Source organism: Sardina pilchardus, chromosome 12 (assembly GCF_963854185.1).
Source record: "Sardina pilchardus chromosome 12, fSarPil1.1, whole genome shotgun sequence".
NCBI classification, from domain to species: Eukaryota; Metazoa; Chordata; class Actinopteri; order Clupeiformes; family Clupeidae; genus Sardina; species Sardina pilchardus.
In genome coordinates, this window is record NC_085005.1 from 19,537,756 (window position 1) to 19,561,201 (window position 23,446).

The following is a 23,446-nucleotide window of genomic DNA, read 5'->3' on the forward strand; positions in this document are numbered from 1 at the left end:
GCGGAGAGGAGAGGAGAGGAGAGGAGAGGAGAGGAGCAGGGCAGCCCCCCGACAAGGCTCCGGCTTGGCCCACTGCTGGTTCTCTAGCTCTCTCTCTCTCTCTTTTCTTTCGTTCTTTTTTTTTATTACTCAAGCCCCAGTGTTGAAACGCAGGGGCGCTGAATGTACAATGTGTAAATGTACAACACAGGACTGTTGGCAGGGGAAATCAGAGGGAGAGGGAGGGAGAGAAAGAGAGAGAGAGAGAGAGAGAGAGAGAGAGAGAGAAGAGGGAGCTGGGTAGTAGCAAAAAAAAAACATGGTACACTTACTCACTTCAACATCCGCTAGGATATCTTAGGCCACCCCCCCCCCCCATTGCTGTCAACAACACTGCCACACACACCACTCCAAGCCACTGAGGGCAGGCGGGGAGGCAGGCAAAGAGGAGTGTCCTTCACACACACACACACACACACACACACACACACACACATACAAGCACACACAGCTCTGTGATGGAATTCCCACTAGCTAGGTCACGGCTAGGTTTGTGTTGGCTAGCCTGTGGCTCCCTGACCCCCATCATCACCGGCCCATCCCCCCTCAAGATGGACACTGCTACTGCTGCTGCCTCTGCAATGGGCGGGTGGGGGTTGGTAGTGGTAGTGGTGGTGGTGGTGGTGGTGGTGGTGGTGGGGGGTGGTGAGATGTCCAAGTCCAGGCAAAACAATGCTGCTGGTGAAATGCAACCGTGACCTTTTGCAGGGCGCTCCCCCTCACAAGTACCCCCCCCCCCCCCCCCCCCCCCCCCGCACGCCGCTGTGATCCGCCACTGTAGTGACAGTGTAATGCAGAAACGGTGTTACTGCGATGAGAGAGAGAGCGAGGGGAAAGAGTGGCCGAGCCCGAGCCCCGGCGTGAGTGTGAGCGTGAGCGTTATCGTGGCTGCGGCTGCCACGGCGGCGGCTGCAGCGGCTTGTGTTGGTCTGGATGTGCGGGGATGCCTGGTAAGCACGGGGGCCCTGGGGAAAGGCAGAGTGTTCTCAATGACTGCTCTCACTGATGCTGCCCCCCCCCCTTCCATTCTCACCCCCTCAACCAGTCTAGCGACGATGGCCACAGACACCCTCGCTCGCTCCCTCCCAACCGCCCACACTCTCACTACCACCCCAAGCGCCCGCCCCACCCGCCTCCCTCTTTTTTCTTTTACCCAGCATGCATCACTGCCTGGGGACATGGGCAGTGTCCTTTGTGGCCTGCGCACACACTGCCAGCACCAACAGCGACAGTGTCCTAGTAAACATCAATTACAACACATTAGCCTCGCTCTCGCTCTCTCTCTCGCTCTCACTCACCCGACTCTCTCCATTACAGATCGGTGCGGTGTGGCAGAATCCGTTACCTAAACTAATTCCAGGAAACAGAGACAGAAGGGGGGAAAAGTTCGAGGAACATGCACACATGATGGAGAGAGTCAGAGAGAGAGAGAGAGTCAGAGAGAGAGAGAGAAAGAGAGAGGGAGAGAGAGAGAGATGCGGATGGAAATTTTAAAGTAGATATGTCAGAATTCCCATAATCCTCGGGGGTTTTAGAGTTAACTAATGAGTCTCATCGAGAACACACTCAGCACTTTCCAACACCCCCCTGACATTGACGTAAACAGCCGCTGACACTGATAGAGTGACTTATTGGTGATGAGGCATAAATAAGTGAGTGGATTAGCACGCATGCAGACTTTTTCGAAAATGTGAGCGTCAGCTCTAATGCAGACGGACTGGGTTACTAGATTGTGGCGGTAGCTTAATAAAACATACCGATGAAAAATTCAACCGAGCGTCGGGCCAAATAATCAACAAGTAGCCATGTGTCATAATGTAACTTGGAGGTTAAGAGTGCTATCTCTACTTTTGCTTTTACTGAACTAGTGGTGAAACAGAAAGACTGTTGTATGTGCCACTCATTACAAATGAGAGGGGGATAGAAAGAGAGAGATGGTGAGGAAGAAAAGAAGAAGGAGAAATAAGCTACACATGTGCATAAATGCGTGTGCTTTTTCAGTGGCAGGGAAAAGGTCAAGGACTGTCAAGACAGCACCTATGGCAGCAGAAACATTTTAACACTGAAACAACCCAACACACACACACACACACACACACACACACACACACACACACACACACACACACACACACACAATCCCTGGCGCCCTCTAGCCTGTTACTGCCTTTACACCTCTTTGGGCCCCACTGCCTTGAGTAGAGCAGCTCTTGCACACAGAGAGGCTGAGTGGCTACTGAGAAAGAGAGAGACGAGAAAGAGAGACGAGAGAGAGAGAGAGAGAGAGAGAGAGAGAGAAAGAGCGAGACAGAAATCGGGGACAGGCATAGATTTCAGCCCAGAGGGAGACTGATCATCCAGGCAAAAACAAGCCCAGTCGCTGCTGACCTCAAGAGCCTCCCTGTGCAGCACAGCAGAAACAAGCCTATGTGTGGATCAGCAAAATAATAATAATAATAGTAATAATAACAAAAATAATAATAATAATAATAATAATGAAACAATGAGCAAATAAATAAATTACAATGAAATCTTAAATGGGGACACACTGCATCAGCTTTTACTCGCTATTACATGAATTATGTAAGTTGATGAGCCAAGCTCAGCATAATAAGGGATGTATCATAGATTTGACATGTGGTATAATGGCCATCTTCTTATCTGATTGTATCAGATTAGATTAGAATGCACCAAAATAGGACTTTTACTCTTGTTGTTGATGGGAGTCCAGTCTGTTCTGGTTCACACAGACGTGGGTCTCACAGCCCTCCCCTGGGGGGTTGGGGGGGGGTTCTGCCTATCCAGACGGTTTGAGAGTGTTTGAGAATGTGTATTTTGCCAGCTTCCCCCTAACAGTCACACATGTGTTTTTTTTTTTTTTTTTGGGGGGGGGGGGGGGGGGGCTGTGCTTACACGCATGTGTGTGTTACAAACAGTTCAGAGCTGGAGTGGGTGTGTGTGTGTGTGTGTGTGTGTGTGTGTGTGTATGAGTGCGTGCATTCTGAATCTGATGCCTAATGCTCCGCGGGTCATGCCGCTGCACTTTAGCCACCGCGGCGCTAACTAAGCCACCATATGGCCACGGCGGCAGCAGCAGCAGCAGCAGTAGCAGCAGCCCCCTTACGCCACATATATAGCTTAGCACGGCATGCATGGCCGATCAGTGGGGCCCTGCTAATGCAGTAATTAGACAGACAGAGCGAGGTCAGCTGACCTGGTTGGTTTAGGTTCCTGATGATCCTGGGTGCTCATTAGCGATACTCCAAACAATTGTGCCACGCAGGAAATGGATTCATCCATTAGCCGAAGCCTAATTTACATACCCCCCCCCCCCCCCCCACTCGACCTCCCTTCATCCCCCCTACAACAAATTAACATGAGGAAAAAGGTCATCTCCCCATGCCTTACCTTCACAGCCGGTTTAATCTCAGCTATTATTTTCTCCCAAACTCAATGCCGCTAATGACATATTAATAGCATGTCTGTGCATAAAAGGGGAGTAAGCAATTATTATATTTTATCCTGCGCTTGGTTTGTGCAAGAACAACAACAAAAAAAAAGGTCAAGTACATACTGAGGCAATGAATGTGGTGTATGGCTGGCACAAACACTTTGTTGTATAACCATTTCTATTAACAATCTCAATTACAGTGGTCTGGTCAGTTGCATCAATTTGTAAAAAAACATGCAATAACACACTCAACACCTTAATCTAATTTGGACTGGGTGCTGAATTCTCAGAGCTTTTGAAACTTTTTTTTAATTGGACTTTTGGTCCAGACGCCCTTCTTCAGCATAATCTGGCAATATCTCTGGAAATTCTTTTAAATGCAGAGGTCACTCGTAAACACATTTAGGCTTGAGACCATTAACACCAATTAACATTTCACAAAACAATCCATTTTTGAGTTGTCCTCTAATGCAACTGCTCTCACTGCTGCCTTTGTGAGTGAGTGTGTGTGTAAGAGAGAGTAGGATCCTTAGCCAAAGGCGTAAATGGTTTATTATCACTATTTTGATATTATGAAATCTATTTGTGACCTTTAGTTTCTGCATCTGTTTTTTTTCTCCAGTCTGTGGAATTCCATTTGATCCATTTCACAGAAGTAGAAGCGAGGCCGCTAACGAAGACAGCCGATGTATCAGTTAACTGATAGGATTAGTTCTCAGTACTTAGCAATGTAGAAGCCCAGCACTAATACTTCCGCGATGCTCCATGCCGCCAATTTTGGCTTAGTGTTTTGGTAAGCGGACACAAATGACTACATTTAGACAGAGAAAGAACGACAAATAAAGAGAGAGGAAGAGAGGGATGGGTGGGTAGGTGTGTGGGAGTGACCTTGGGTAGTACTGCTTGACATAATGACAAAGAGACAAGACATGCAGTATGTTAGCAATCCATTTATTTAGTGCCACGTATTCTAAACTAGAAACTCATTTTCAAATTCAGAGGCAACAGGGAAAAAGAAATAGGAAAAGGGCTCGAAAGAAAATTAAGCGGGGGAAGGAAACAAAAAACAAAACAAAAAAACAAGCAACAATTAACACATCAAGGAATGCAATTTGTTCAGCTGACTCCAAATAGATGGTCATTGCTGGGGCACTGACAGAAAAGACGCGAGGAAAAAGGGAGAAAGATAATTTTTCTCTCTTTGGAATTAAGTACATAATACAAAATATACAATTACCAAGCCATTGTGTAAAATTCAACAACAGACAATCCTAAAGAAGCGGGTGGAGAAAGGCAGGCTTAGGTTACTGTTGCATCACACAACCTATACACTGGGAACAGGGAAGTACACTATATTTCCTTTATTCTGCTGCAATGTGCACACATGAATACCAACATGAGCAGTCTTTTTTTTTTTTTTTATGTGGATTAATTTTACATCATCATATCACAGATATAATCATCATCATCATTATCATCATCATCATCATCAAAAATGCAAACAAAACAAAAACAACAGAAATAATAAAGAGACAAAAAAATCTCTCAATTTAAGTGTGCACGTGTTGCTCTATAGCTAAGCTGTAGCTTATGACATAGGTACAGTCGACATAGAAATGACCAACTCGGCGAGTCAGATTCACGTTTCCAAAGCTCGGATCGTGTGACCAGTCCCGAAGCAAGCTGGGGTAGAGTTCAGTTCATAAGGCAAAATGGTGAGCTTATCAGTGAATTAAAAGGTTTGCTGGGCAGCTCAACAGCGGAGCTCGTCTGTTTTACCCATCTTGGTTGCTATTTTGCTTATTTTGTTTACTTGTTGTTGCTATTTTCTTTTTGTTGTTGCTAGCATATATCTGCCACTGCCGTAATTTCTTTAATTCACGTTCAACCGCCAAAGTAGAGCACAAAGAAGACCATTAAAACAGTCCAAATGTCTCAGCTGTTGTTCTTGTTTTTTTTCCCCCTGCCTACTCCCTTCGCTATTCATCAACACAATTGGCTTGCTGTTGACTTGATCATATTCAGGGTAGGGCAGAGCAAATTGTGGTTTGGCTTGGCCTTTGCAAATTTAACCTGCTGTGGCATGGCCCCAAAAATTTAGGGAAATGAGGGGAGGGGAAATTGAAGTCAACAGCATAGTACCGGGCCAGAAAACAGCAAACAGCAATTGGGCTGTTTCAATGAATACTCCCCTATGACACACTAAGAAGAATATCTCATTTTGTTTTTCATCTTGTTAGCTCTGTTAAAAAGATTGTGTCTATATATATCTTTGTTTTCTGTTTTCATTATTACTGTTTCAGTGGCAGATTTAATAGATGTTACCCTGTTGCTGAATCATATTTTCCTCTGAGTATTCTTTTTAAAGATCACTTTTTTTTATGTGTGCACAAAATTTTGTTTTGAATATCCCAGGAAAGCCCAACATTGGCTACCAATCAGTGCAATTTGATTCAAAAACTCTCAATAGTGGTTCATCTTCCAAATAAGTCAAGTATTTAGCCTGAATATATTATTCTTTTAAAATCCTAATAAAATCCCATTTTTAATTTCCTTGATAGACAAAAATAAGGGGACATCTGTTAAGCACATACAATGTAGGGAACAGATGGTCCAGGGAAAAAAAGGCTACTCTAAGGAACAATATCTACCCTCTATAGGAACAAAGATAATACAGCTACCTATACAGACTATAGGTAGCCATGGTTCAATTTTTACTTTTTCTACTTCTCAAATTCAATAAATAGAATATTGATGTTACTAGGGATCATATATCAAAACATTCTCTATTTAGTACAGTTCACACACCCATGCGTATATCCACAACCCTTAATTCCAAAGCCACACAAATTCAACAATTCGTTCACAATAGGGATAGAGAAGGGGACAGTGACATACTAAGACTAGGACCTGGGAGAAAGGTAGGGATGTGAGAGAGAGAGAGAGAGAGAGAGAGAGAGAGAAAGAAAGAAAGAGAGAAGAGAGATAGAAAGAGAGAGACTGCATCAGATCAACACATACAAAAGACATGTCAACTAGTTCCACATCATTCCCAGTCGGCCAGCAAGAGGAGACGCACTAAGTGCTTGTGATAAACGCTTGTGAGGTACTGCGGTTCGGCTGTATACTGTAGCTGGATCAGCACATGTAATAAAAATTAGTCTTCGGGAGAGGGAAGAAAATCAACCATTGGAAGAGGATATCTTTTGTGAGCCTCCATTTAGCTAAAAAGGACGACTCGAAATGATGCCATCCGACACAACAGCAAGGCCCTGCGGAACAACCAGCAAACAACTGAGCCATTATAGGCTGTTTCTAATGCAGGCAACATACAATGGAACAGCACATTTTTTGAGGAGCTTGATAATGGCAAAACCTGGTTGAACTAAGAGCCCCCCCATTCGGTGCAGGCAAGTCATTTTAAGTGCAACTGGCCTTACTGCATGTGCTGAAATTGACATTAGCCTGACCTTACAACACAAAATACAAACAGAGAGCAGAGCCTGGTATTCTGAACCTTCGATGCAGAGCCTTGCAAAAACAGACAGAACTATATCTGAACAGCTTTTAAAGGCAGGGCAACTGGGAGCAGTATTTTTTGAACAATGTTGCCGGGCAACCACATAACCATTTCCAGATGGTCTGATTTGATAATGATCACAACTTGGCTTCTGCTGATTTAAAAAAAAAAAAATTAAAAAAAAAATGTTTCCCAATATCAATATCAACCGGAATGTGCCCGAACAACAATAATCAGGAACACTGCCCTGCAACATTGCTCAAAAAGTTGCCTAATGTATCATCAGCTGTTCATGGAGCTCAACGCACGCAAGATTACAAGATTACAAGATCTAATGTCAGAGATCAGTCAAAAAAGATAATCAGGGCACTTCATTTCCAGAAGTTACGCAGTCATGACTATGTGCAGCTTCTGTAACTTAAAAACAAAAATCACTCCTTAGTGATGGTGCTATTGGACTTAAGAACAAGCAAACTCGTAGGGTCGTTTCCTTCCAAAAAAAACCCATCTCGGCACTGGCTCAAGGCTACATATACCTGAATCAAATCAATTGCCCATAAGTCAATCACACAGAGCTTGGAAATGAGACGCTTCAAACACAATGCTATAATTAATAATTTCACAATACAATTATCTTTACTATTAATTTATAGTTAAGGGGGAAGATAGGTTGCACATCTGATCTCACAAAGCTCTCCACCCGACCCTCAGCTTGAGGGGGAGGACGACAATGGCACTCAGCATCTGTGAGAGCAGCCAGTCCAAGGCCACTGGCTCATTCTCTCCATACACACAAGAACGCAGGAAGAGATTTCCACTGGGTTCCCTGGTGAAGCTTACTCGAGAGCGTTAAGGCTACATCGTCAAGCGTTAGCATGACTATATGAGCTTGTGGCGATGTACTGAACTCCTAAAAGGACTTTTATGTAAAAATATATGACACAATTATGCTTGTGCAGGCATCTGGCCATGTGCAGAGGGGCTGGTGAAAAGAAAACCAGTTTCCATGTTTTTTGTTGTCATGTAACCTTGACAACATCATTTAGAGCAATAAGAGCTTTTAGACTGTTACAGTTTCCGAAAGAAAAGCGAAAAAAAAAAGAATACATACATATGAGGAAAAGCCACATTGAGCTTGGGGTTACGACTATTGTTAACAGGTCTACAGTTTGTGGTAAACTGATCAAATTTGGTGACAATTGACACCAGTGAGCCTCCCCTGAAGTGCCTGACTGGCAGAAAAATAAAAAAATAAAAAAATAATAGGTGAACTTCACCGTTTTCTAGCAAACACAACCACGAACACCCCCTTCACTGTATTTCTGAATCACAGGGTGCTAGGAGGAAGGCGGACTTTTGAGTCCTCATTAATTGGCAAAGGAAGGTTAAGGAGAGATCACCAAAAATTTGTTTTTTTCCAACCAATATTCAACTCTTTGAAATTCTTGAAGGGTGAATGGGGTGAGTAGCATCTCATCTCAAAAGAAGAACCACAAGCATCACGTAACATTCACACTTTAAACACGCATTAAAACTGAAAATATAATACCCTTGGTAAACTAATCAAGCTTGTGAACTTTGCTACCTCCACATCTCTGCACATAAACAGCTTCAACGCCAGGGCTGCAACAATTCATGGAGTAATCAATTAGTTGTCAACTATTGAACTATTTGCCAACTATTGTCGATCGGTTGATTGGTTTATGTATTTTTTTTTTAAACTTTTAAATGTAAGTAATTATATCTTTACTTAATTCTCTGTAAACTACTAACAGTATTGAGAAAACAAGGCATTTGAGGACATAATCTGGGGCTTTGGGAAACACTAATCAACATTTTGTTATATCAATCAAACAACTCATCGATTAATCAAGAAAATAATCAACAGATTAATCATCTATGAAAATAAGTTGCAGCCCTATTCAAAGTGAAAACATATCCCTTTTTCCTTTCAATTTAGAGCAATCGAGGGGCTTCTTCTCACATCAGGGACATTTCCATGGCTTGGCATGGTCACTCCTGTATGTTTTTGACAAAGTCCAGCTCTGCCTAAGTGTACGCATCAATCAGCATTTAAAAACACTAGGGCACTGTTTAATCTATTTCGATGTCCTCACACCGCTATTTCATGATTTCAAAGCAAAAGACTAAATCAACTCCCTCTGCATAGTGCCTTTATTTGATTTCCGCACCGTTTCTGCGACTTCGTTCAATATGGCCTCAGCCTGTTTGCTGGATGGATATGAAATTTCAACACACACACACACACAAGTCTGAAACTAATTTTGGTGATGGCGATTAGCCTACATGCAAAATTAGCAAGATTGCAAGGCAGGTATTCATTGGACACTTGGAAATGGCAAAGGAGGAGAGTAGAATAAAGAGATCAGTTGGAAACAGATCATTTGTGTTTTTCAGATGCTAGAGCCCAAGACAAGTCAGACAATTTACTTAAATACTGTAAAATAATAGCTGACACAGACACACTGACACTGCTGTAAGCAATTTCATTAGTTACGTTTGTACCTCATGAATTCTGCCAAGCCTCTATTTTCCACCTTAAGTTCAGCCCTTCGTTTCTTGTCTGATTGAATTAACTAAATCACAAACATGTAAAAGCCTCATCTAAAGCAACAACATGGAAGAATTGATATCTATGCCCCTTGGTATCAATATGTAATGCTATTTACTGTAGCACTGAGGTGACACCCAGTTTGTCAAAACAAACAAACAAACAAACAAAACAAAACTAAAAGGGTCTTGATCCTACCCAATCAACACTACATTGTGGAATATAGGGCATTCCGGGCGCACATTAGCAATGTTGGTATAGCACCAAAATGGGTCTGAAGCTGTTGTTTTAAGGTAAAAGAACTGCATTGTGTTGCTTTAAATGAGACTGCTCTCAAACAGTGACATCTCAGCATGTATCCTTGTTACAGCCACGGTAAGATTGGTCAGAAAGCCAATGTGCAAAGCACAGATAGAGCATCAGGGGACGCACTCTGGGGTATACTGATGCACCAGTCCGATTGGGAAATACACTCTCTATACACAACCACTAATGTTGCATGGGCCTCTGAAACTGACATCAGGTTAACAAGACTACTGTGGACAGGTAATGAAGGAGAGTAGTATGATAAGGTACATTTCACTATGTGAAGAAAAAGGTGGACCTATGCAATGGCTGACGTTAAGGACATTTCGCTCTGCTTTTGCCCTGAACGCCTGAGATGCCCCTTTATGAGCCAACAACAACAACTTCCCATAAACAAAGACCATGGAAAGAGACAGAGTTCTTTCTCTCACCTTTCTCTTTTCTCTTTAACAAAGGGACAATTCCCTTCATGTCTAGCAGGCTGGCAGGCTTCATTCACAAGCAAAAAAAAATAAAATAAAATAACAGGAAAGAGAGAAGGAAAAAACGAATGTGAAGGCGGCCTTGACAACACATAGTCTTGTACTCCTATACTATAAGGGTGAGGAGACAATCACAGGCCTGCAGTGTCGAAGTCATCCCTGCTGGCAATCACACAATGATGGCACCCTTGCCATTTGAGAGGGAGCACATACATCCAGATCCCACGTTTACGCAGGCATCGCCACCTGATTGCACTCGCACATTCACACTAGCTCAAGGATAGTGGTTCACTCAGGCACACACAAGCGGACACAAACACACACACTCTTTAAAAAAAATAAAAAAAACATACACAATTCAACTGGAAAGATGGGGGGGGGGGGCAGAGAAGGACCTGCATTGGGGAGATTGGAGGGGGGAAAGGGTGTAAAAGCCAGTGTAAGGAAAGAGGGGAGACAGTCAGATAGAAATAGAAAACACAACAACACAATTCAAATATTTTACGCTTTTTTTTATATCACAATTGTGATTTCTTTTTTTCGTGGTTGACCCACAAAAGTACCGCATCTCAACATAACCTCAAAGAGCAAAGACTTGGGAATTCTCCTGGTATTTTTTGAGTGATTTCCTCTTTTTTTTTGTTATCTTGTTTGTTTGCTTGCTTACACTTCATCACTAACTTTGTTAAATACAGGCTTCTTATTTTGCCAGTCAGAAGGACAACTGCACTTCACAGAGACTTTTTCCTTTATAAACGAACACATAAATCTATCCCTCATATTCACACTCCCACCAAAACGCATACAAATGCATCGCAAAACACATCCATTCAAACTGATCCACACAAACCCGCAACCACCCTAGCGCGACCCACCCCCATGTACTTCACAACTATTGTTCTGAGGTGCAAATATGAAGAACCCAAACCAAACCAAACAATCCAAAAAAATATTCATAAAAAATACCCCCACCACAAACAGAAGCGAGCGAGACAATCGAGGACATGGATCAGTGCGGAGCTTCCATGGCGGACTGTTGCTGTGCAATGCTGAGGGTTAGGGTTGATGGTTCTCAGTGAGGGGAAGTTTTTGCTTGTGCTTGTTGTTGTAATTGTTCCTCTTCTTTCTCCTCTTCCTCATTCACCCCTTTTCCTTCCACACACATCCATCGTATTCCCTTCTTTTGTACCAGAGAGAGCAGTCCAGGCAGTGGATAGAGGATGGATGGCGTGTGTGTATGTAGGAGTGCGGGGTAGGGGGCGGAGGGGGGTCGTGGCTGTGGTTGGTCTCGAATGACTAGGTGGCATTTGTGAGATAACAGTGCTTAAGGGATAGGCAGGCTGTGTTACCACATGTCATCTGTTGATGCTGAGTCCTTTAGAGAGAAAAAGATGAGGAGAAAGAAAGAGAGAGAGAGAAAACAAGATAGGAGAAAAACAGAGAAATTTTGATAATATAAAAACAATAAAAGAGGGGGAGCGAGGGATAGAAGTGGGTGTACAGAGAGAAAACGTACATAGAGAAGGAGGGACATAGAGAAAGAGAGGGAAGGATGGAGAGACAGAGGAGAGAGAAACAGCGGAAGAGTAAAGGGAGGATGTCCCTCTTCAGACCTTCTACAGTCTGGAAGTCCCAAACGCTCTGCCCTCTTTGGTAGCCCCACACTGAAAAAAGGTGTGTTGAGATACAGCATGTAAAAGACCAAGGAGTGGCTTCTTATGAATGCTCAAGACCACTCACTTACTACTACCAGCACCTGACCAACTTTATCCATGAAACTGTGAACTGGTAGAGGTAACCCTAGAAAAACGACACACTCAAGAACTAGCCTTGAGCTTTGGAACATCCACTCATTCACTACCTAGCGTACTATATAGGAAGCAACAATATGGTGGCTATTCACTACATTCCGAAGGACAGTATGGTGGCTATATACTAAACTGAGTGAATGTTCTGAACACGGCATAGGGCCTGTTGTGGGACAGAGGAGGCTAGTGATTCTCAGGTCACCTGAATGTCCTGTGTTAAACAAAGGCTAAATACTTGTGCATTACTCCACACGAGCCTCACACTTTTGAGCTGACTCATGCAATGTTGTAATGAGGGCTGGGCGGGGGGGGAACTTAGGAGAATGAGGGTGGATTTTTTTTTTTCTCAGTTCAGCCCTATTGCCCTCCCTCTCTCTCTCTCTCTCTCTCTCCCTGCCAATGTCAACAATGTGCCAAGGAGATTGTACTCACTGTGTCGTCGCCTTTGTGGGGATTGAGTCTGTTGTACACGGCCTCCACCACACTACGCCTGGGGTAAGACAACACACACAAGAGAGGTGTTTGAATGCCAGGCAGACGCTAACCCTGAAAGGCTACTCTCTCTTTCTCTCTCTCTCTCTCTCACTCTCTCTCTCTCTCACACACACACACACACACACACACACACACACACACAGCAATAGCCAAGACGCTAAGTGAAGTGTTGGGAGGGATGGGAACTTTTTTCTTTTTTTTCCTTTCCTTTATAAAAAAAAAAAAAAAAAAAAAGAAAGAAATGCCTGTCTGGGTATTGAACTATGATGAGCAATTTACCCTCTCCGGCTGGTTTCCAAGCAACCTGCACGCCAGGGCGCAGGAGCGCTCTACCTTGTTTGAAAACAAACACACGCAGGCGATTATCCCAATCATTTATTCAATGGGGTCCCCAATTATGTACTTGCCATTGCTCTTGCTTTTTTTTTTTTCTCCCCTCCCTGTTCTCCTCTTACGAAAAGCTCTCAAGAATTTCATTTTCAAAAGAAAAAAAAAAAAACAGATTAAAAAGCAGGAAAGGACAAGAAGCAATGGCCTTCGCACCCAGGGGGGAGTCCAAAGGGGAAGCTAGGTAGCTTCCTCACCCATCCTCTGTTCCCCACCAACAAGTCAGATGAGAAACCAAAGGATACATTGAGGAGGACAGGCCCATTAAAAATGTGGCATAAAGCATTGTGATATCATCACAATATCATCCAGGCCACAAGGCCTCTGGTGCTTCCTGGTTCTTTCCAAAACAGGGTGCCGCCCCCCCTTCGCCTTCTTAAAATAATCCAGGATATCTGCGAGGGAAGCTCTCGTCGTGACATATTTCGAGCGTGTTGACAAAAGCTCCTTGTGAGAAAAAAAAAAGCAGGCGGTGGGCACACAGGAGAGTACGCTACGGCAGGGTGTGAACAGTAGCCACCCCTCTCCGCGTGCGCGTGCGCGCGCACACACACACACACACACACACACACACACACACACACACACACACACACACACACACACACACACACACACACACACACACACACACACACACACACACACACACACACACACACACACACACACACACACACACACACACACACACACACACACACACCTCGGCCTGTACTACGCATGCTCCTCCAGCGAGCGACTAGGTTTGCGGAGAGGGGAGGTGGCGCACATACAGTAACCTCTGCGGCTGCAGCGACAGCGCCATGATTTCATAAGGTCTGCTCACCCTGCACCAATTTAATATTTAATTACATATGATGCATAATTTAACAGCAGAGGAAAAGAGACAGTAGGGGATGTGTGTGTGCTTGTGCGTGCATGTGTGTATGCGTACGTGGAGGGGTACCGGTTTAAGAACAGGAACAGATCGGGCCATGTTGCTGACAAACATAATCTTTAGAGGGAAAAAATAAAACACACACACACACACACACACACACACAAACAAAAAAAAAAAAAAAAACACCACCACGGGAATTCTCCTGGAAAAATGGGACAGATAAGCTATGGGATCAAATGGAGAGATTAACGAACGCAGGCACAGGGTTTGGGTTTCAGGGTTTCAGCGTCGCGTCCAGGTTCTGTTGGTTTAAAACATGTGCGAGCGGACTGAGCGAGCGAGCGAGCGAGCAAGCAAGCAAGCCAGTGAAAGCGAGTGAGTGAGCGAGCGAGCGATAGCGAGAGCCTGGAGATCCATGAGCTGCGATTTATGAGTGGCGGCGGGGCTAGAGGAACACGCTGAGTACTCTAATGAGCCAGCAAGCCAGACTGGGCAACGCTCTCTCTCTCTCTCTCTGTGTGCCACAGAGATGTTAATTACAGAAGCACGCAGTGAAACACAGCTGCAACCTGCCAAATGCTGTGAAGAGGACATTAAAAGCCTAAAAATGGATGATGGATGTTAAAACGCTTTAATGTAAAAATGTTGTTAGTTATGTAAAAAAATATGTTCCATTTATATGCTTGGGTATACAAAGAAGTGTTTACAGCCGTACTTCAGAGTTTCAGAACTTGGTTAGGACTAACGTTTTAATAAATTCAAATGGGCATGGGGGTGGGGGGGTCATAAGTCAACCTGTGTACTTTAGGGCACTTTAACTAATTCTGCATGACTTTAAGCATATGTATGTAAACATGGTATGTAATGTGTCTGTGTGTGCAAGATGGGTCACACTCACTTGCTGGCCAGCTCTCCCCCAGGCGGGAGGTTGGGGATGCTCTCCGTCGCTAACGTATGCATCACATGGACTAAGTCCGGGGCCCCCTCGTCACCCTGCTTCTTAATGATCTCTGGGGAATCACAAGGACTTCTGAGTAAGTGGGGTTTGTATTGCACAAGCATCGTTATTGAATTAAGTGTATAGTTAAAACTACATAATAAACATTTAATAAAATGTATTATGCAATATATGCATAGCAAACATAAGGTGCGAGAGTGCAAAATGAGGAAAAAAAAGGAACTGACAAGACTAAGAATCAAAAACAGACCAGGAAAGTTGACTAGTCTCTTAAGATGGTTGTCCTTTTCGGCTCATGAAGTTAGCCTGATTCTTACTGCGGTCCTTTTTTTTTTAGCTACTTTCCCTTCTCCTCTTTCTGTTTTTGTTCAAATCTTCGTCTTCACGTCACAGTGGCGAGACTACCACTTTGATTATTCTTTTCAAGAATGGCAAATCATGATACTGGTTTTCTTTTGAGTGAATATTTGTGTAAATGTGAGACGAAGGGTACAGTACACACTCCTGATTAGCATTAGCAACTAGCCAAGCTGCTGCTTGATGCAAACCGGACATTTCAAATCAGGAAGTACAAAAACAGCCCCAAAATGCTCAGGAGGTTCAAGTAAATAACTTTATTTGAATACATCATTTCTTTAATGACAACTAATGAATGACAACATCACAGTTTGTCACTACAGTTTTCTAATACTTGGGTGCTTGCTAATATACAAATAAAATGTTTCTAAAACAAAAACAAATTAAGTACTTGGTGCCTAACCCTGATTCAGTTTATTAGTCTTCTAGGAAAACAGCTTTAGTAAAATCTCTTTTGAAAACGAGCTCTAGAAAAAGAGTTGCCTTCCGAGAGGTTACAACTAATAGACATGCCACAGCCCGTTGGGGGAAGAGAGTGAAATAAAGAAAAGTAAAAGATCAATTTTATACATAGCACAAATCTCCATGCTACCCATTCTGAAACTAGCAAATAAGATACAGAGGGAGCAAAATCTCTTTTTTTTGTGGGAAGATTAATGTTTTTTTTTTCTTTCTTTCTTTTTTTTTAATTCCCCACATTAACTGTTGAGAACAGCAATATATGCAGAAACGTACGATGTGTAATAGATTATATAAATATTACTTCAGTAGCTCCTGAATAGTGCAAAATTTGATGTTTTACTGTAATATACGAGAACAAGGCATAACATTTCAGCTGACACAGTAAACACAGAGACAAATGTAGTGTAACATACAGACGGCTATCCCTCCAAAATGGAATGTGAGGATCTTTTTTTTTTGGTAAACTACGTTTTTAAAAAAAAAAAAAAAAAAAAAAAAAGAAACAATTTGGAAATAAATCATTCACACTAACATAACGGCTTAAGTGTCTTTTGTTGCAGCTGCTGCTGTTTGTCAGTTATCGACCCGAGACAAGAGACTTCAATGTGCCTCTTCAATGAGATGTGGTGACTGCTTGGACGTTGGAGTCGCAGCGCCAAAAAAAAGAAAGTCTGCTTTTCTGCAGGGGCTGCCCAACTCCTTTCAGTAGCACCACCACAGTAAAAGTGCAAAAATACAACCCCTCCTCCAGAGGACACATGCACGGAATTCAATCAAAATTCTCAACAGACAAACAAACAAAAAATTCCACATGTTTTTTTTTTAGTCAAGTGACACTCTGCTACTCAAAAGGTCAGTGTACTCTCTTAGAGTCCTACTTGTTAAAAAAAAATAAAAAAATAAACAAAAAACAGCTTAAACTTTAGCGCAGCCCACATGGATGGGCAAGGCCACCCGAGCTTGTTAGCTGGAGCTCTCACAAAGTCAGCCTGCTTGAATTTAGATCCAATTCCTTTCATCCAGCAAAGCCAGGCAGAGCACTGTCTGTTGGACTAATCACCACAACCATAACGGTAAGGCCCTGGGCTATACTTCAGTTACTGGCACGGAAAGACAAGAAAAAAAAAATACAACAAGATTTGGCTACAAATTGTCTAATTTCTTCACAAAGACGGACACATTTTATCGTGCAGACCAGCACGTCATATGCTCAAAGCACAATCACACACACACACACACACACACAGGCTATCCAAAACAAGTCGATTCACTTTCCATTACTCAGATTTGGCTTGAGTCAGGTGGAATAAAATGACGCTGCCTTGAAAACCTCCACCAGTATAGGACAGTCCCTACATTGTCCTTCCCCCTGCCAAAGAGCCATGTTTGTACAAGAAACAGAGCCCAGTGCTACACAGACAGGGCTATGGTTTATCTTTGCCTCCAATGTTGACAGTTCTAAGCTGTTTTCAGGTACCTTAGCTCGCAGAACTGCAGAGACAAACTAAATTGTGGGTTTTATAGACTTCCGAATGAGAGCTACCATATGAGAATAACACCAAGGGTTTTAGTGTCGAGGCTTCCAGTTAGAGCACCTTATTATTAAATTTGTACTTCAAGATAGCTTCCTGCAAGAGAAGAGGTAAACAATTGGATTGGTCCTGACAAGCACCGAGACAGAAAAGAGTGATAGAGAGATGCCTGTGAGAGAGAAAAAGAAAGAGGGAGAGCAAGGGAGAGAAATAGTGAGAGAGTGCTGGCTCAAACACAGGGCCAGAAAAGAATGAGAAAGAGAAAGAGAGAAAGAGAAAGAGAAAGAGAAAGGGAGAAAGAGACAAGGAGACAGAGAGAGAGAAAGAGAGAGAGCGCACTATGGCTCTGCATTGAGGACAGATTCCATATAAAGACAGGCACCACGACAAGATGCGAGACTGGTGGCGGGTGAGCTCCATGAGTAATCATGCCTCTCCTCTCTACTCTGGTGCGCAGGGAAAATGGCTGCCGGTGGCACACTGACCAGCAGCCTCCACAGGACCAGGCAACAGGAGGGCAGGAGCGGGTTAATAATAATAACGGACCTACAGTAGCTCTCCTGAGTGAGAGGACAACAGAAGCCCAACCTCAAATACTCGGGCCTATGAACGCGTCAGCTCTGAGACGCAAGGGCCCTAATTTAAATGCTGGGCAATGTACAAAGTCTAACTAAAGCTAACTTAATAGCTGTTATAATAACGCAAATTCTGTTTGCACGTTTAATACCATGAGACCGTCCTAGGCACAAACAGCTGTGGGTCAGCTAAAAGCTTTCTCACACCACATGATGCTGTTGGTTCGTTCACCAGAACTTTTGCTCACAGACAGACTTTGTCCAGCATTTACATTAAGGGCACACCATTAAGGCAGGACGTCAAAGGTGGTAGCTGACCGCTGACAACGCTGACCACACACACACACACACACACACACACACCATTCGTGATGGCTAAAGGAGTAACAATGTAAAACACCACCACTGGTATGTATAAGGGAAAAAAATGACACTAGTCACTGTCGTGGCTAGGAGTGACCATCATTTTTAGAGGTGCTTTGTGATGATGGAGGGCTAGCTCACATGAAAGACAATTTTGCAAAAGAAACCCTAATGCTACTGACTGACTGGGTCCCTCTCATATGCGTGTTAACATCTCCCGAATTCCATATTCCTGTCCTCACTTTCAACCCTGAAAAGAACACCCATAACTTAAGACAAGCCATGATGAAAAAAGACAAATGTTGGTTTGAGGCAAAGAAGCAGTAAACATCTCCCATATGCAAATAGCATCATTACAAATGTCTTATACAATCTTTCAAATACTGCGTTAAACTTTGAGACATTAAAAAACACTGAAATCTTCAGACATTAGATGACGTTAGTAAACAGATCAAAACAAATTTCTGCGAACTTCTAAACGGATGTCAAAACATCGACAGACTTGGGGTAGGGGAGGAGGGAGACAGTTTTCAGGAAAACCGTTTAGGATAAAATGGTTTCACGTCACATATTCCCATTGGTATGTGACATGTGCTGGTCAGAAAGACATGCTGTGGGGTACAAAGCATGCATGGGGGTGGGGGGGTTTCGTCTTAAGGGCAATCTTCTTTCGAAACAACCCCCCCTCCCCGCTCCCCCTCTCCAAAGTATTACTACTAAAAAAAACGAACCTTGGAATAGCACAGGTGCTGTCAAATCTACCACAGCAAACTGAGTTTAGAAGGGTTAAAATAGAGAGGGGAACGTATCAAGAACAGGTAAGGCAATTGTGTGTCGCATTACAACTAGGCCTACTCTTTTAGAGGCATGCAGAATTCGACTAACTTCAAGGCAATCAGGTGCCACCGTGGCTACTGGTGTGAAGAAATCCAGAGGGAAAACAAAAACAAAAAAAAACACCCTACCACAACTAGGCCATTTCTCACACTGGTAGCATACGGCGACTACATCATTTTCGACTTCGTCATTTTCTGATGGTGACTTAACTACAACAAATTAGTGAGAAAACTAACGGCTGTAGGCTCAAATCAGTGGCAAACACCAAAGAACAACAAGAGCACATGCTTGCACAAAGTGGAAGTGTCGCCCTAAGGCGAAGACTCTATACTAACAGTAACAGAACGCACAAACAACCAACGAAAAACACTTCACCGACTAAATGGTGACAGATTTGGTCTTTTTTTTCTTCTTTTCCTACAAATTTGTTAACTCTACTTCTATTAGCAGCTTCCATTAAAGTGTGTAGGAGAAGGCGGTGAGTGTGTGTGTGCATGTGTGTGTGTGTGTGTATCTGGGGTCCTAAGCCACTCCTTTTGTGAACATTCCTTTGACGTGATTGCACTACCTCCGTCGTAGCTAAAAAGGCTATTCTTCCACACAGCAGTGTGTGTGTGGGGGTCGACAAATACTGAAGAAAAAACAAAACAAAAAACATGCACCCATCAAACGTGGGATGCAAGTGTGTGAGGGTAATTTGGTTTAGCTTTAGCCTAAAATGCAAGACTTTTTTATGTGTGCGTTAAAAATTCAGACAAGGCTTATTTGTCACTGCAAAAAGACAGAAGGTTTCCGACTTGACGTGAACTTTGCATTCTCTTCAGCGTGCCTGGCTACACAGGCAAAGACACGCTTTAGTGAGTGTATGGAACTTGTGTGAGGCCGAACACGTTAATCGCAAGACTTTTAGCTGGCAAAAATTTTGAAGTGGGGTGGAGAATCCTGAAGCTAACCTGTCTTATCTTTACAGACGGTCAAACGCCGCCACACAACAAGCTCACGAGACTAATCAAGAACGCACTCACTCTCTAATATGTCTCTCTTTTGCGCTCTCTGCAAGTGCAAAGTTATTTATTAGCCTTTTTAGATGCTCCACCTTCTACTCTGCTCTGCAGGTACTTATCCAGTTCTGCCTCTCTCTTCACAGCTTCAGGGGAGATCTTGGGGGCCCCGGGGAAGCAAACCAGTACCACGCTCATGTTGTCCCGGCTTCCCTGTGGTCAAGGGGGAAAAGACGACAGCAGAGAATTAATAAGGATCCAATCAGGCATGTAAAATAGCCTAAGAAAACATTACTCTATAAAACAAATGCTTGTGAACAAGATGGAATATAGCTTGAGTAGCATAATCCTTTTCATGAGTAGCATTACCCTGTGTTCCACTATTACAATATGTTAAAAAACATTCTATTAAACACAAGTAATGGGTAATATCTCAGAAAACATAAAATAACCAACATTTCCCCCTTAACTGACAGAGAGAAAGAGGCAATACTGATGATACATTTTTGGCTCTCCATCTAGGATTGATATGAAAGAGCAAGTACATATCATTCCAACCTTTAACCTGAAGATAACACAAACACATATGCCCACAGGCAAGCCACAATCTCTCTGGTCAAACAGCGCTTATCTTTGTGACCTTACCTTGTACAAACAGGTGTCGACAATCTCGTTGCACACACTCTCCAGGTCTTCGGTCACTTCAAGGCGGGAGCGCACAAAGTCGCATAATTCCTCATTGGCCATGACGTCCCAGATGCCGTCGCAGGCCAGCACGACAAACTCGTCCTCGGCATCGGAACGCTCGATCTCGTACACCTCGGGCTCAGGTGACACCAACTGCTCGGTGGGGCCCTTGCCGTGCACGCACTTGTAATCGAAGTCGCCGAGGGCGCGCGAGACGGCCAGCGAGCCGTTGACCCTCTGGATCATGACGGAGCCGCCGGCGTTCTGGATGCGCTCCTTCTCCGCCGGGTTGCTGGGCTTGTGGTCCTGCGTGAAGAAGTGCACGCGGCCGCCGCGGCTCAGGAGGGCTCGCGAGTCGCCGCAGTTGATGAAGTAGACGTGGCGCGGCGAGATCATCACGCCCACGGCCGTGGAGCCGCTGCGGTCGGCACCGTGCTTGCGCTCCGACAGCGCCCGCATGTGCTCGTCGATCTGCAGGAAGCCCGTGCGGATGCCCCTCTTGACGCTCTCCACCGACGGCTCTGCGAACTCTGAGCCCTCCTCTCCCCCACTGCCTCGTCCTCCTCCACCACCACCGCTGCCGCCTCCGCCACTTACACTCCCACTCCCATTCCCACTCCAGCCTATGCCTCGAAAGTCTGGGTTGCTGGTGATGTGATCCAGCAGGTGTTCGCAGCAGTAGCGCGCCACCTGAGAGCCTGCGTGTCCGTCGTACACAGCGAAGAAGGACCAGGGAGCCAAGCCGTTGGGCAGGCCGATCACTGCCGTGTGCGCGTCCTCCATCTCCACCCGCCAGCCCTGCATGCTGCTCAGGGCGTAGCGCAGGCCGTTGCCCTCACCGTGCGTATTGTGCTTCTCCATCTTTGGCTTGTCCAGAAAAGCCCCCATGTTCTTGTTCTGTTTCTTTCTGAAAACAAAAACAACAACAGAAACCCATCAGAACCATATTAAATCACTTTGAATTATGCTTGGAATTTGACAACTAAGAATCTTAATGTTTTCATTCAGAATGAAAATCAATCAACAACTTAGTTATAACCATAGGTGATAATTAATACAGCATAATTGCCATACGATCACATATCATAATGTATTCAACACTGATTTCATAGAATGCCACAACAATTAAGATTTTCAGGGTTCATCAATCAATAAACGTAGACAGGGAGGGAGATTGATGGTCGGTAGCAGTTAGTATCGATAGTAACATGATGACATTTTAGCTAGCGTTAACTGTCAAAACGTACAAATCAATCAATTAATCCATCAATCCATCAAACAATCAATCAATCAACGCAGGTGTCTGCTCCTGCCCCTTTTCAACACGATGACAAGTTACGAGGTATAGACCTCAATTCCAAGTTTAAAAACACGGAAAGAGCAGTATTAGTTGCTTGGCTACAAGTGCGTTCAGTACACCAACCTTAGCTGCCACTGGCTAGCCAGCTGGCTAAAGTGACATTCGAGTTAATAACGTGAACGAGCGATGTAAATTAACCACTATGACTGTCATTTAGCTAACTTCATAAACTGGTGCAGTTGCAATGTAATCGCTTTAGTAGAATGTCCGCTGATATTATCCGATTTGTTTTGGATGTAGCAGCTAGCTAGCAAGCAAGTTTTGGTAGTCGTAAAAGCTAGTTAGCTAGCGATGGCTAATTAACGAGCAAAGATAGCCTATGGCAAAAACTCATATTTGAATGAGGCTGATGGACAGCTAACAAATGAATGGCTGGGCTGTTTACAGTTAAGGAAAGTTCAATATCTGAAACACTATCACTACTGCAATTGTCAGTATAGTGCCAATAAGTCTCATTATTGGGAATTTATCGACATGCGTTATATGCCTAGCGACTTCACTAGACGGCCTGTTTTTCTCCCTTGAGCCCTCCCTTTGGCTGCAACTGGATGGTTGGTTACACAACTAGCATGCTAGCTATCTACCTAGCTATATGTCAGAGAGCTACAAATAGAACAGAGAGTTCCATCATTGTCATTCAAGAAAATTGAGATCATTTCGTCACTTACCGTAATCCGTATGCTACGATTTGCTGTGTGAAACCATGCAGAAAAAGAAGAGGGGTGTAGCTAGCAGCACAGTGGCTAGCAAACTATCCTTAGCTGAATGGTTGCTAGCTAGCTTACTGCTGGGAATGGAACACCGAGGGAAAAGAGGGATCAGAGCGATTGTAATGAAGGGGAGAGACCGCCTTCAACCGGCTACATTCAGATGGAAAAAACATGGTATCTACAGCATGGGCCAGTCAAAGATAGATTATTCTTTGAAATATTTATGCTAAGTATTAGAGAACCATACTCTACGTACATATATTTCCCACTGATGCATATCAGTTGGGTGCCCAATTTTTTCCTGCCTTCTGTCTACCTACCTAAACACAAGCTATCACTCTTTTTTCGAAGCCCGGATGTAGGCCTGCTTACAGCAGGTTGCGTGCTTCTGAGAATTACATCATCACATACTGCACAGAAATAGCATCGGTTTTGGAGACAGAAATGCAGTGGGTGTCAACGAAAGATGTAGGGCTCAGCAGCAGAATGACGTGCCTTATTATTTCTCTTTCACATATTTTAATACGGAATTCTTCTACATTCGGTATATCGTTGGGTTAACTTGTGTTGTCTTTATTTTTTAATGTATTTTTTTTTTTTTTAAATGATAAGTAGGCTAGCCTCCCTAAATATGTGGGATTTTTAGGCTATGGGATCCATA

The 23,446-nt window shown here is 43.7% G+C and overlaps 1 protein-coding gene across 1 annotated transcript; it reads right to left on the reverse strand.

The window, feature by feature from the left end:
- Nucleotides 1-4,425: 4,425 nt before the first annotated feature.
- ppm1ab (protein phosphatase, Mg2+/Mn2+ dependent, 1Ab) lies at nucleotides 4,426-23,112 on the reverse strand. The gene is made up of 7 exons (XM_062550137.1): nucleotides 22,744-23,112; nucleotides 21,363-21,622; nucleotides 20,674-21,275; nucleotides 20,124-20,241; nucleotides 14,842-14,953; nucleotides 12,611-12,668; nucleotides 4,426-12,034 (listed from the first exon to the last, which is right to left on the reverse strand). Exons 2-7 carry the CDS (start codon nucleotides 21,601-21,603, stop codon nucleotides 11,987-11,989), a joined length of 1,179 nt encoding a protein of 392 aa, XP_062406121.1. The 5' UTR covers nucleotides 21,604-21,622; nucleotides 22,744-23,112; the 3' UTR covers nucleotides 4,426-11,986.
- Between the last annotated feature and the right edge of the window lie 334 nt (nucleotides 23,113-23,446).